Raw genomic sequence first — 15,352 nt, 5'->3', positions numbered from 1 at the left:
TTTACTCGAAAATTAAAAGTTACATTTTATGAAAAACTTAATCTGGATTTGGTGCTGAACTTTTAACCAAGAAGTGCATTTTACCATTTTGTTTCCTATAGCAATATATTATGACGGTAAAGCACTAACCTGGCATCTGAGATGTTCTGAATCTTTTAGGGTTGACTGCATTAAGGGTATATTCAAGTCTTCCATGCGTAAAGGTGAGCTCTGATGATTTGCTACTAATCCATGTGTTCTGGCAGAATCCAAATCGAAATCTGTAGGACCACAGCTAGAAGTAAAAAGCAAAGTCAAAATATGCAACTACTGAAAAAGACAAATTTCAGAGACCAAAGATGAAAAGAAATGTAGCTTATGAGGTGAAAGGAATGATTTTTTTTGTCACATTTTGGAAAATCAACAGTTCTACCATCATTTGTTCAATCAGTGTATAATGTTAAAGACAGTGACATAAAATCCACAAATTCACTGCATTAGTGATTAATGGTAGGTCAGTGGTGGTTCTATCACGGTTTCCCATTCATCCCAATTACAAAACCGTGGTCAGGCAGTTTTGTAACTGAGATTGATAGAGCAGTAGCAGCTTAATTCTAGATCAGTGTCATAGGTTTTAAAAAGAAGTGAGAGGATGCATGTTTGACCCCCCACTCTATTCGGAATCCCCATAGCCATGTTCCTGTGGTTGGGAAAGGAAGAAACAGGCTGCTACATTTTTTCTAATAGGCTGTTACCTGCTGGAGTAACCCCTGCTATGGGACATTACACTGCATGGAGGCCAATTTGAGACACTATACTGTATGGGGTGGTATGGGACATTATACTGTGTGGAGGGGCTGCTGTGGGACATACTGCATGGAGTAAAGGGGGAGCTATCCTGTCTGGGGCTGGGGTTCATTCATTGTAAAAAAAAAAAAAAAAAAAAAAAAAAGTACCATGAACGATCTTGCAGCTGATTTGGTGGCTTGAGACTCCCGACTGATTAGGCAAATTTATTTGGGCCCAATCAGCACTGGAAAGCTGCAAAACAGAATGCTGATGCTCTGTGCTGGGAGCCAGGGGCAGAAAATAAAGAGCAATCCAAGGCAGATGTCCGCCTCAAATTCCGCTTTACTTTTCCAATATTTGAACGGGTTCTATCTACTTGTATAGAATAGATTGTATTACAGACCACTTCAGTAGGTATGCCTCAGCAAAAAAAACCACCCAGTTTTGGTTGATTTTTTGCTGCAGTTGCTCCAAAAGGGGGTCACTGAGGCTTTGTTTTCCAAGGGGCCCAAACAAAACTAGCCCTGATCTGGGTTTCCCATTCTGGTCATCAACAGTGAAAGCAGTCAGACTCTCAGTGATTTAGCATTTTTAATCTATCCATCAAATAGGCGATGAATGTTTTTGGCTGAAATATCCCCTTAACTATTGGGATTATTAAAATATTCATATCTTATACATAAATATATATATATATATATATATATATATATATATATATATATATATACACACATTTTAATAAAAAGAGGTTTTCTGGATGTGGAAAAATAATACTTAATACTCATGAAGCCTGAAGATCAGAGGGGCAAGGTATTGAGGAAGAAACATTTCCTTATGTTAACATGCCCTATTAATGTTTAGATTTAATTAAGTTTTATTACATTTTTTTTCAAATGTACAACATCAAAAAGTAACAAAGGATGGAACAAAACCCCACTTACCCCTGTCCCACAGGCCCGATGCCTTGGGTTAACTCTGGACTCTGACCTATCCTTCAAGTCACATATTCAAACCCTCAACACCTCCTGTCGCCTCCAGCTCAAGAACACCGAATCCACTCCTTCCTCACCCCAAAACTACCAAGATGCTTGTCCTGGCCCTAATAATCTCCCGCTTAGACTACTGCAACACCCTTCTCCATGGACTCCCAGCTAACACCCTCATCCCCCTCCAGTCCACCGTAACTGTGCTGCTCGCTTAATCCACCTCACCCCCCGATCCTCATCGGCTGCTCCCCTCTGCCAATCCCTCCACTGGCTACCCATAGCCCAGTGAATTGAGTTCAAGCTACTAACATTAACATTACAAAGCCACCCACAACCTGTCCCCTCCATATATCTCTGAACTAATGTCCCGCTACCTGCCCACACGTGACCTCAGATCCTCCAGTGACCTCCTACTCCGCTCTTCTCTCATCCGCTCCTCACACAACCGCCTCCAAGATTTCTCCCGTGCATCCCCCATAATCTGGAACTCCTTATCAAGACACATAAGACTGACCCTTACAATTACATCCATCAAGAAGGCCCTGAAAACTCATCTATTCAGGAAGGCCTACAACCTCCAATAACACTATCACCACACTGCCATCTGAACTGTCTCCCCCTCTCCTTCTGTCTCTATCCCTCTTCCCTCATAGATTGTAAGGGCAGGGCCCTCTACCCCACTATGCCAGTCGGTCATTGTTAGTATTATATCTACCTGTATATTTTGTGTATTGTATGTAAACCCCCAAATGTAAAGCACCATGGAATTAATGATGCTATATAAATAAACAATAATAATAATAATAAAATGCAAAACAGGAAGCTGTGTAGCATTACACAACGAACCAGGGCCGCGGGCCCAGAAAATAAGACAGTCAGGAAGGTGCAGTTTAGGCTCTTGCAATAACACAATAAACAAAAGAGAGAAGGGGCTGGAGCATAGAATAAGGACTTCCCGGGAACTACTGCTCCCATGGGTGCAGAAATGAGTAGAACCAGGGAACAGAAAAACACAAAGACGAGGGGGACAATAGAGTTGAGAAAAAGAGGGAGAAAATAAAGGACAACAGACCTGAACGTACACTGCCCAAAAAAAATAAAGGGAACACTCAAATAACACATCCTAGATCTGAAAGTATGAAACGTTCTCATTGATGACTTTGTTCTGTACAAAGTTGAATGTGATGACAACAAAATCACCCAAAAATCATCAATGGAAATCAATTTATTAACCAATGGAGGCCTGGATTTGGAGCCCCCCCCCAAAAAATAAAAAAATAAAAATTAAAGTGAAAAAACAAACTACAGGCTGATCCAATTTTAATGTAATGTCATTAAAACATGTCAAAATAAGGCTCAGCAGTGTATGTGGCCTCCACGTGCCTGTATGATCTACCTACAATGCCTGGGCATGCTCCTGATGAGGTTGCGGATGGTCTCCTGAGGGATCTCCTCGCAGACCTGGATTAAAGCATCTGCCAACTCCTGGACAGTCTGTGGTGCAACGTGACGTTGGTGGATGGAGGGAGACATGTTGTCCCAGATGTGCTCAATCGGACTCAGGTTTGGGGAACGGGCGGGCCAGTCCATAGCTTCAATACCTTCATCTTGCAGGAACTGCTGACACACTCCAGCCACATGAGGTCTGGCATTGTCCTGCATTGGGAGGAACCCAGGGCCAACCGCACCAGTATATGGTCTCACAAGGGGTCTGAGGATCTCATCTCGGTACCTAATGGCAGTCAGGCTACCTCTGGCGAGCACATGGAGGACTGTGCGGCCCTCCAAAGAAATGCCACCCCACACCATTACTGACCCACTGCCAAACCGGACATGCTGAAGGATGCTGCAGGCAGCAGATCGCTCTCCATGGCGCCTCTAGACTCGAAATTCACACCTCCATTGGTTAATAAATTTGATTTCCATTGATGATTTTTGTGTGATTTTGTTGTCATCATATTCAACTTTTTTTTATAGCAAAAAGAAGGAAGTCCACAGCCAACAGCAAATTGATAATATATTGTAGGATTTCCTGATGCGCGGATAGAGCCTTCCGGACGAGGACAAAGATACAATGCAAAAAAGGTAGGTATATCCAGCAACCAAGGAAAGTCCAGTAGTAAAATAAAACTTAACTTTTATTAATACATAGTACAGTCCATAAAAAACATTATGAGATACTGTGTGGATAAAAAATAAAAAATAAATAAAAATTATTGCCTACAAAAACATACCCAGGTAGAAAAACGAATTCACATACACATGGCTAACCGCTGACGCGTTTTGAGTACTTCAACTCTTAGTCATAGCGATGACACCGATAGTGAGTGCGCAGGCTATATACCCTGCCAGCCAAATGTGAAATTGAAATCAGGTGATTTGCACCCGTGGGTGCACATGCGTATGTCAGTAATATCAAATCCATTATAATGATAGTGATACAAAAACTGCCTGTTAAATTATAAAACATACATAAGAATAATCACAAATCCATAGGGTAGATAAAAATAAAAATTATATAATCTGCATGATTCACATATAAACTATGATCAAGAGCTCACTGAGTATGAAAGCATACCTTATGTAACCCACGGGTGCAAATCACCTGATTTAAATTTCACATTTGGCTGGCAGGGTATATATCCTGCGCACTCACTATCAGTGTCATCGCTATAAGTTTTTTTTAATGTAGATTCTGAGCCCCATATAGGGTTCACAATGTACATTTTTCCCTATCAGTGTGTCTTTGGAGTATGGGAGGAAATCCATGCAAACTCGGGGAGAACATACAAACTCCTTGCAGAATTGAACCCAGGACTCCAGCGCTGCAAGGCTGCAGTGCTAACCACTGAGCCACCGTGTTGCCCCCCCATCACATACAACTTTGTACAGAACAAAGTATTCAATGAGAATATTTCATTCATTCAGATCTAGGATGTGTTATTTCAGCGTTCCCTTTATTTTTTTGAGCAGTGTAGTTACAGAAGCGCATCCCAAGTTATCAGGGGCTCAAGAAAAGGAACTAGCAAAACCATTCAGCTCCTGAAACACCACCCACGGTCGCCGAAGTGCATCAAACCTGCAGGAGTCAGCGGAATCCGACGCTACTAGCACCTCCATATGTGAAGGAATTCCTGGAACCACTCCTGCAAAGGGGATGACTGCCCTGGCAGCCGCAAGGAAGTGTTGCAGGAGGTCACCCTTAACCAATTTGTATTTACCTGGTATAACGGAAAGGAGGGCCAACTGTGGGGAGGGCGTGAGGGCACGACCACTGACCTTAAAGTAGATGTCAAAAACAGACTTCCAGAATGGTCGGATCCCCACGCACTCCCACCAGATATTGAGGAGAGAGCCCCTTTCTACACCACAGCACCAACGCCAATCAGACACACAAGGATACATCTTATGTAGGAGATCTGGACAGCAATACCACCGGGCCTAGATTTTAAAATTTTTCTCCTGCGCATTGCACACCAAAAGTAACTTATGAGTGAACCCCTATTAACTTTTAAAATTATGAGTTTTCCAGTTCTGAAAAACTAATAATTTAAAAGGAAACTGCCACCAGGTTTAGGGCCCAAAATTTGATAATCACAGTCCCATTTATCTGCCAGAGATGAGTCTTTGTCTCATCTCTGGCTGCTCCTGACGTATGTATTTTGCCCCACTATAGCAGAGGACAGCCCGCAACACTTAAATGCTTGTTAATGTGTGGATGGATGGGACCGAGGTAACCAGGTTTGAGGTTCTAAACATCAGCTTCATAAGGACATGCTGCTGGTTTAGGGGAAACGTTCCATTCTTTCTTTGGAATTATCATTTCTGATAAACTGACTAGAAATTCTGGTGGATATTAATAGTTACCTGACATCCACTTGCTTATGTGCTTTTTCACTGGAACTCTCCAAAGTTAGGTGAAGAAACTGGAGGTCATGTTGCTGCTTCATATATATCTGTTATAGGAGCCAACAGGTGACATATATACTGTATATGTATGTTGTACTTCAAGATCTACAAAACGTTATGATACAATGTTGCTTTCCTGTCCACATTGCTGATATCTAGCATGTACTATACACTAACAACTTACTACAACTCTTTGATGTGAGGAGTACAGTGCCGATTACGTTAAATATTACTGCTGCACCCATCTCCCAAACTCTTATTCAAGGAAGACTTATCCACGAAAGTGATGTATTTCATTCAGCAATTCTCTCTACTATGATGGAACTTCTGGATATTTTTTTATGGATAGTCACATAAAATAAAAAGCATCAACATTGATTAAACTGTAATTTTATGCCGCTCGAACCACCAGCTGCTGTTAATGGTAGAGGTGACTACATATGTGAAGCTCTCTCCTTTCACCTTGAGGGTCCATTCACACGGAGGAATTTGGCACGGACTCTGGCGCAAAACTCGCATCAGAATCTGAGCGCAAAAATAAGCCTCCCATTGACTTCAATGGGTTCCGTTTTCCACGCGGAACCCTTTGAACTCAATGGGAAAAAAGCCTCCCATTGATTTCAATGGGTTCCGCGCAGAAAACAGAACCCATGGAAGTCAATGGGAGGCTTTTTTTTTTTTCTGCGCGGATTCCATGCCAAATTAATTACTCCATGTGAATGCCCCCCATACTGGAGTTCCAAATACAAATGACCACACTTGCTACAGCTGTATTTAGAGAATACACAGAAGGAAAAACCCTCGCACACGTAACAAACCTTTCCATTCACAGCAGCTTGTTCCAGCCAAAACAGTGAGGAGAGTGGAGCAGATCCTATATATTTTATAAGAATTCATGCACACGACAGAGTGCGATATCCTAGTATTTCACAATGTTCCATTAACTTCTGATATTTTTAAGCAGGAAAATATTAGAATGGAACCAAACATTGCACACACTTGGAAGCCTAAGAAAAGATGAAAAAACACCTTTAGGCCGGGGCCCCACAGACCGGAAACGCCACGATTTGCCCGCAGCGGAGACGCTGCGGGAAAAATCGTGGCATTGTACGGTGCAGGCAAAGTGGATGGGATTCATGTAAATCCCATCCCCACTTTGCCGAAAAGATCGCAGCACGGACACGCTGCGATTTGCAAAGCCGCTGCGGCTTTGCAAATCGCAGCATGTCAATTATATCTACGGAAACGCCGGCGGCTTAGCATCAAGGCTAATACAATAAGTAATAATTTCTAAATATTTACAGCGCAACTATGAATCTATACCTCTCGTAGGTTCTGTAGTTCTCGGTCTGTTCTGTCTTGCTTGGATTTTGCTAGTTGAAGGAGCTGATCTTTACGTTTCTCTCGCTCAGCTGTAACAAAACATTAACACGAAGTAAATACAACTGAAGTTAGGGTGCAGTTACAGAGTGTGACCAAGCTTCATCCAGCAAGGGGTAACTTTATGGACACATGTACTTTTAGACTGCACTTACACAGTGTGTTCTTGCAAAAATAAAAATATCAGTTTTAATATAATGTAAGAACCACATATGCATTATTTAAAAAGCTGCATTTGTTTCCCGCAAAAAAACAGCTTCAATCTGAAGCAACAGCAAGTTCAAGTGTGGTCCGATACTTAGCTGTGATCAGATTCGACTGAACCTGAACGGTTGGTGTTACTTTACAAAAATAGAAGAGGCCTAGCAATTAGCTTACGTCGGATATGGCTGGGCCGCACCGTGTAAAGACTCCATTACTGAAGTAAAGGAAAGTGTATACATGGACAATAACTAGTTAAATAATTCTGCTTTACCTGCAAAGACCAGCTCAGCCTGTGAGTATGCACTTTCCTGCTTTAGACGAATGATTTCTTCCCTCTGCTCGTTGTTTTCCACAGTTTTCTGGCTGAGATCATCTTAAACAATATAGAACAGAACACTGAAGAATGCTAGCTTAAATGAAAACCTTTATAACAGCATACTGATATATGGATGACAAAGAAAAGCTGGCCATACACTTTACATAGCAGCTGACTTATACACTCTTCCCCTGGACTTCCTCATATACATGGAGACTGAGATCAGCTGAGCGTGCAGCTGTTCTCAATGGAGAGGAAGAAGCCATTGCTAGACTCTTCTGAAAGAGACTTACAGTATGTGCCTTAAGAACAAAAGGATGCTCTGGATGCCCCCCCCCCCCCCCCTCATATGATGACGCTCAGCATAATGTCCTATACAATGCACTATGACACTGGTGTCAGACTCACTTTAATATCTTTATTTTTATGAGTTATTATATATTCCTCACATACTAAAAATAAAACAAAGGGAGACAATGATTTACTACCAATAGCATCACAGAAAGTAAAGTATAAGGAACTGACCAGGTTTGCCTTCCAAAATTCATAACTTTTTCTGTTGACAAAGCCCTATGAGGGCTTATTCTCTGTGTGATGATATATATTTGGCAGCATTTAGGGTACGGTATTTATAGTCTTTTAAAAAGCTTCTATCAACATTTTGGGGGGTTGCATGAAAAAGACAAACATACAATTCATTTATTATCTTTTTTGTCTATGGCATTCACTTTGCGGTAAAAATGACATGGCAGGATTTTACAGCAGCTCATTACAATAACAGTGATTGATATTTAGATTGATTTTATTATGTTCCACCACTTTTTAATAAAATAAAACACCGACTGTGAAACTAAGCGATTTGCCTATGCTCACCATATTCTGACACATACTTGGGTCCTTTATTTCTTGCTTATGTTATGATGTTATCTGAAGGCTTTTTTTGTGGTACAAGTCGTAGAATTTATTGATACCATTTTTTTGGCATGTACCAATGTTTGAACTCTTTATTGATAGAGGTGCCCAAAAGACATTAATTTTCGTGGTGTGGTATTTATTCTTATATGCACAAAATAATACCCAATATTTTTATTTCTGTTTATTTTTGGGAAAGGTTGTATTTTTAATATTTTTATACATTTTTATTCACCATTTTTTTAATTTTTTTTTACTGTCTCACAAGGGTACTTGAACCTGCTATCTCCTGATCTCCTGTACTGCAGAATACAGTACTGCCTATATGTTTACACCTTGGTACAACCACTATTACATATCTGCATACAATAGTGCTGCATGCATGGCTGCAATATCCAGGCATGGCAATCTCTCTGCACCTCATGATCACACCGCAGAGAGGATGAAAAAAAGCATAGTTTGTTTTTTTCATAGGAATTCAATTTAATAAATAAATAAGAGGATCCTGGTGGGTAACAGAGCGAGACCAAATAGAGTGGCAGAGACATGCGAGTGTGATTTTTATTTTTTTTTAATAGGCCTTATTATAGAGTGCTGTGTTTTTATGGTACTGTAGAATAAAAGCTACTTGTGCAGCTGTGCGTCGAGTGTCTGGCTAACAACCAGCACCCAAAACCCAAAAGAGCATTTTAACGTTTTTGTAGCCTTGGCTTTTTTAAAGGGGTATTCCCATGTATATAATCATATCTATTTTTGTAGATAATTAAAAGTTAAACATTTATGCAAATATAAGTAATTAAAAATTCTGCAGAGTTTTAAAGATTTTCTCTAACTTTCTTAGTGGTGGCAGTCTATTATCTTGATTGGTTGCCATGGATACGACCACTAATGCAGAATCTTTCTATGGTCTGGGACTTGTCAGGACCCCAGCTATGATTTTCTTATTGTAGCCGGGTTATCAGGCAGGGACACTACATGTATCAGAAGATATCTGGACACAATAAGGAAATCATGGTTGATTTTCTGACCTTAGAAAGTTTCTGCATTGGTGGTCGTATCCATGGCAACCAATCAAGAGAACAGACTGTCACCACTAAGAAAGTTAGAGAAAATCTTTAAAACTTTGCAGAATTTTTAATTACTTATATTTTCAAAAATGTTTAACTTTTAATCATCTACAAATTAAAAAATAATTATGTAGATGGGAATACCCCTTTAACTACACATAGAGCTCATGCAACCACTGTGTGCACAACAGAGGCAATGGCACCGACAGAGTCTTTTTTGGTCTTGGTGACCACAGGACCATACTGCTGGGTTTACAGTATATACTCGAGTATAAACTGAATTTTTCAGCACAGTTTTTGTACTGGAAAAGCCCCCCTTGGCTTTCTTTTTTTTTTTTTTTTGGGGGGGGGGGGTCTATGACCAGCCACTATAGTAATGTATAGAATCTCCCATAACATACTGGGGGAGAAAAATAAGCTTTACAAAGGTATAATAAAAAATAAAGTAAATAAAGGTTCTAAATCACTCCTTTCCCTAGAATACATATAAAAGTAGAAAATGACTGCGAAACACACACACATTATGTATCTCTGTGTCTGACAGTGCCCGGTCTATTGAATATAGGGTATTTGCAGTGCTCCTGTTCCATCGAGAGGGGGTTAATAGGAGCACTGCAGATAAACTATATACAGCCAGACTGAATTCCAAGTGAGGGGAAAGAAAAAAAAACAAAAAACAGTCCTCAAGCTCAGGGAAGGGGCAGACAGACAACCAAAACACCCCTCCCCTTCCCCAGGGTCTACTGCACCCAAAAACTCCTACCATTTTTATTTTTGAAATTCCCCCTGCATTCCCCCCCTCCCCAGGCTTATACTCAAGTCAATAACTTTTCCCAGTTTTTTGTGGTAAAATTAGGGGCCTCGGCTTATATTCAGGTCGGCTTATACTCGAGTATATACGGTAAGTGCTACTTCCCCCCATTCTTCTCTCACCTTTTGGAGACAAATGAGCAAAAAAAAAAAGTTTCCACAGTAAACTAATCACAGTACCTTGCTGAAATCTATACTGCTCAGATTTGTCAAAAAATACCTTTCAGCTTATCAAGTTCAGTCTTCAAGCCTTTTAGTCTGGGCTTTAACCCTTGCATTTCTTTCATAGCAGAAGTTTCCCTGAGCCTTGTTTCACGTAATGCTAATTCCAGGTCTTTGAATCGAGAAGTGAACTCTGTGATGTGATTGGTTGCTTCTAAAATATCTTTGTCCTAAAGAAAAAAATGCCTATTTTACTGGATCAGGATACAAACTAAAACCAAGTAGACAACTACCGTAGTCATTAAGAAATTAATTGACTGTAAAAGTGACGTTGTATGTATATGTCTGCCAGTAAAATGGCTATTTCTAATGGAAGCTACAGCTCTGAATAGAAACCTACCATCCTTGGGAATCTATTCTTCACTTTCATGATGGTGTAGCACTGCATATAGGTGGTTTTTGACAGTCGTCGAGAACTGAGGTTACTCTATTGCCTGGACAGTTGTGCTTCACTGTGCTATTCTGTGTCTATCATTTTCTAACTAGCATTGTCACTGGTTTCTCTTTCCCTGATGCTCCCTTGAGTGTTAGTATTTAATGGTGTCTAAAGTTCCTGCTAACTCTCCTTTCTGTCAATCTGGGTCAGATATCTCAGGTGAAGGGCAACCTCCTCCGTTACTTTCTCACGGCCACCAGGACAGTTATCCCATGCCACTGGCGTAGTTCTGTAACCCCCTCTTTAATCGTGTGGCTCTACGAGTTTCTCGTCATTAGAAGGATGGAGGCCCTGGTTGCGGAGGATTCTCCTACCTCCTCCAAGTTTGAGACCCTCTGGCAGCCATGGGTGGTGTTTCGAGAGTCATCCAAATTCTCTAACTTACTCTCCCTGGTCCCCCACTCTTGTTTTGAAGTCTATGTATTCCCCGGTGTCCTTTTGTCTCCCCCTTTCCTCTTACCTGTTTTGTTCTTCCCTTGCCTGTTTTGGACTTATCCGTCCATTTGCACAAGTGTTACCATGATGTCTGCACCATTGCTTGTATTCTGTACTGTGCACTTACCCTGTTTTCTTATGAAAAATTTAATAAAAATTGATTACACCTAAAAGTCCTTCTAAAACATCTACTTGTTTGTAATTTTTATATTATATTTTCAAATTATTTATAACCTTTGAAAAGTTCCAGACCACCTACTACACTATCACTGTGTAGTAGTGAACATTTAGTCTTGATAGCATCAAGTTGCCTGGTTACTTTAGGAATTGTTTGCATATGGCAGTATCTTGATTTTTCCCACACAGTCACTGTATGAGTGTATGTATCCTGACCTATGCTGTATCCAGTTTGAGTACTCAAAGAAATTTTCTGCTTGACAAATTCTGCAAATTTGTATGTGTGATCACCCCCTTAGCTAATGTATTCATTCAATGTGCAGTTTAGATCCTCATTTGGTTCAGCCTACTACTAACCACTATGGTCTATCAGCATTATTTTTCTAAAATAAAAAAATAGAAACAAAATGAATAAAAAATGGATTACCTTCAGCTTTAATAAAGTGGAAAGCTCCTGTTCTCTGGCCTTTAACCTCCCCACGTGGGTAGACAGCTCCAACACTGAATCATTCAAACTTTGATTCTTTTCCTGCAAAGTTGGGTCAGAAAAGTTCAAGGTTATAGGCAGATAAAAATGATTCTGTTATCAAGTCTCATCTAAGTTGAGGCACCCAACCCCTACTCACGAAACTACTTTGTTATAAAATACCTCACATCCCATTACTGAGCTTTTACAAATTATAATGTGTGGCATGAATAGCTCATAAAAATGTACTACTGAACTATAATAGTTTACACACAAACTCCAAGTGCACCATATGATATCTTGAACTTGGGCTCTGAAATATAATCGGACACCAATAAGCCGCTTTGCACCTACACATTCCTTTCAAGGCCGTAACTTGAAGCTGTGCAGAGGGTGCAGTCGCACTGGAGCCCAGGAGCCTTAGGGGGCCCATAAGCACTGGCATCAGTATTGAGACTGCAGCTCAATTAGCCCATTAGCCTATGAGACCCACAAGTTACCCTAACCACACTAAGGTTGATTAAACTCCTTAACTCCCGTAACCATCACTATCAAGAATTTGCTGTAAGGATGAGGTAGGGGGCCCTCACAAAAGATTGCACCGGGCCCACAAGGCTTTAGTAATGCCACTGATTTCTTTAATCTTTTTATAAACCACACTGTGTACAGGCAGTACGCTCAGCAAGATGGTCCGCTATGCTGTTTCTGTAACTTTTATTGAATCACCACTCTGTTCAACTAAGTAATTGCCTGTTACCCAGGATACCCCGATTCTAGACATAGGTGTAGATTCCAGACTTTGGATCCACATGTATCCACCATAAATGTCTGTGATGAGAATACCCCATTAAGACTGTTTATGTAAGTATACCTCCATGGTATTTTTACCACACTCAACAAATCTAAAAGATATAACACTTTGAAACTGCTGGAAGATGTGCTAAAAAGGAAAAAAAAAAAAATTTTTAGAAAGTATGCTCACCTCCAAGTCTTGACAATGGTTGCTTGCCTCGGAGGCTCTGAGGCACACTTCTTGAAGTTGCTGTTGGGTATTCTCCAATGTGGCGTTTCGATCCTGCTGTTGCGCTTCCAGTAATTTGATTCTTTTGGTTACTGACCTGATTATTTCATTCCTTCTCTGAAGTTCATCTAGGGTAAGGAAATACACCACAAGTATAATACGTTTACAACATTTTTAAAGGGATTCTATCATTAAAATCACATTTTTTCTCGATCACACGTAGGAGTAGCCTTAAGAAAGGCTATTTGTCTCCTACCTTTAGAGGTCTTCTCCGCACCGCCGTTCAGTAGAAATCCCGGTTTTCGTCTGTATACAAATGAGTTCTCTCACAGCACTGGGGGCGGTCCCCAACGCTCAAACAGCACTGGGGTGTCCCCAATGGTGCGACAGAAATCTCCAGCGCTGCCTCCATCTTCTTCAGGAACAGCCTCTCTGCGTGTCTTTTTCCGGAGCTGGGTTCAAACTTCTAGGCCTCGGGCAGAGTAGAGGGAGCATGCCCACAGCCACAAGAAAAATGGCCGCTTACACAGTTTGAACCCAGCTCCAGAAGAAGACGCGCAGAGAGGTCGTCCTGAAGAAGATGGAGGCGGCGCTGGAGATTTCTCTCGCAGCATTGGGGACTTCCCCAGTGCTGTTTGAGCACTGGGGACCGCCCCCAGTGCTGCAAGAGAACTCATTTGCATACAGATGAAAACCGGGATTTCTACCGAACGGCAAGGCAGAGAAGACATCTAAAGGTAGGAGACGAATATTCTTTCTTAAGGCTATTCCAAACTGTGATTGAGAAAAAATGTGATTTTAATGATAGAATTCCTTTAATGACATATTCCCCCCTGTGGCCCAGATGTGTTGATAATGTACTGGTATTTTCCATAATATCTCCTGTCATATAGCTTCAGGCTCACTGTAAATTTTCATAAAGCTGCGCAGAGTGATCAGCGCAGCATTGGAATCTCACCAGAAAAAGAATGGCCAATCTGTAGGTATTATCCCATTTTAACTATTCAGGGCTCGTTCACATCTGCGCCCGGGAGTCCGTTTTGCAGGTTTCCGTTTCCTGCACAAAACAGAGCAGGAGACGGAAAGCTGCAGGATTCTTTCAAACTCTTTTTCTAGTAAATATTTTTATTGTACCTAAAGTCAATCTTGACTGCAACATTTTGAAGCGCATTCTGTAAGTTTGGCTTGTCTAAATAGGGCATAAACTGGTTATAGACGTCAAATTAAAACTAATAGAAGCCATACTTTCTAGCCGGGCACACTTCTGTTCCAGTCTGAGAACATGTTGTCTATCATTTTCCCAGGCGAGCAGCTGCCGCTGATGCACTAGCACCATATCATTTAGCTCCTTGTCTCTATCTTTGAGCTCAGCGATGAGTAACTGTAGTTCTTTCCTCTGCTTCTGGATCGTTGTATTTTCAAGATCTGTAGAAACAAACTAGAGAGAAAAAAAAATGAAAAAAAAAACCAAAACAGATTATGAGATAACATAACAATGAACTTACTGTGAACATTATAGAAGTCAAAGGAGTGATGGACCACATTTCTTTTTTTTATTTTTACCTCACTATTGCATACAACGCTATATAAGGTCTCAACACAAGCCATAATCTTAGGCTAGGGTGACATAATAACTTGAGCTGCATCAGCATCAAACGGATGACTATTCATATGCATGTGAAGTACATATGAGCACAGAGGAGAAGGAATAGGGAACTGTCAGAAACAATTGTCTCCGAGTTTGTGTAGTCTGAGCATATCAGTGTGAATTCAGTACTATGGGTCTACGTACTGTCTGTGTACAGACTGGTGAATTAGGCCAGGGCCCCACATTGCCAAAACACTGTGTTTTACGTTACCTGAAAAGTGGATGGGATTCTGGCTAACCCCACCACACATTGCAGGAAAAAAATCTGCTGGGGAAATGCTGCGTTTTAGTAAATCGTACCATGTTAATTATACCTTAGGAAATGCTGGCATTCTCTCGTATAGATGTAATAGAGGCAGAAAGTCTGCAGGGGAAAACTCTGTGGACTTTTTGTGAAAAACCCTGCGGAAAATGTGATGTTTTTCCCTGAATTTTTTTCCACAGCGTCTCGGTATGTGGGGCCTTAGCCATAAAGCGAACCTGTCAGGACCTTTATCCATCAGAAACTGGCCCCATCATGTACAGGATAAAGTATTTCCCTTTCCATTGGAGCCCTCTGTAATCTTTCAGTTGCAGCAAAGTAAAGTTGTAA

The 15,352-nt window shown here is 40.9% G+C and overlaps 1 protein-coding gene across 2 annotated transcripts in view; it reads right to left on the bottom strand.

Annotated features, from left to right (window-relative positions):
• Window positions 1–15,352, bottom strand: part of CCDC62 (coiled-coil domain containing 62) — a 31,716-nt gene that overhangs the window by 15,317 nt on the left and 1,047 nt on the right. For both annotated transcript variants that reach the window (XM_075273687.1, XM_075273696.1), the window contains 8 exons: window positions 14,358–14,550; window positions 13,074–13,240; window positions 12,053–12,154; window positions 10,576–10,747; window positions 7,522–7,623; window positions 6,990–7,078; window positions 5,625–5,713; window positions 130–274 (listed from right to left, as the gene is read on the bottom strand). In XM_075273687.1, coding sequence (XP_075129788.1) covers window positions 130–274; window positions 5,625–5,713; window positions 6,990–7,078; window positions 7,522–7,623; window positions 10,576–10,747; window positions 12,053–12,154; window positions 13,074–13,240; window positions 14,358–14,550 — 1,059 coding nt within the window. The remainder of the gene's footprint in view (window positions 1–129; window positions 275–5,624; window positions 5,714–6,989; window positions 7,079–7,521; window positions 7,624–10,575; window positions 10,748–12,052; window positions 12,155–13,073; window positions 13,241–14,357; window positions 14,551–15,352) is intronic.

The sequence above is a fragment of the Leptodactylus fuscus genome, chromosome 1 (assembly GCF_031893055.1).
Source record: "Leptodactylus fuscus isolate aLepFus1 chromosome 1, aLepFus1.hap2, whole genome shotgun sequence".
NCBI lineage: Eukaryota > Metazoa > Chordata > Amphibia > Anura > Leptodactylidae > Leptodactylus > Leptodactylus fuscus.
Note: the sequence above shows the minus strand (reverse complement) of the source record. Positions and strands in the feature narration are given on the sequence as shown.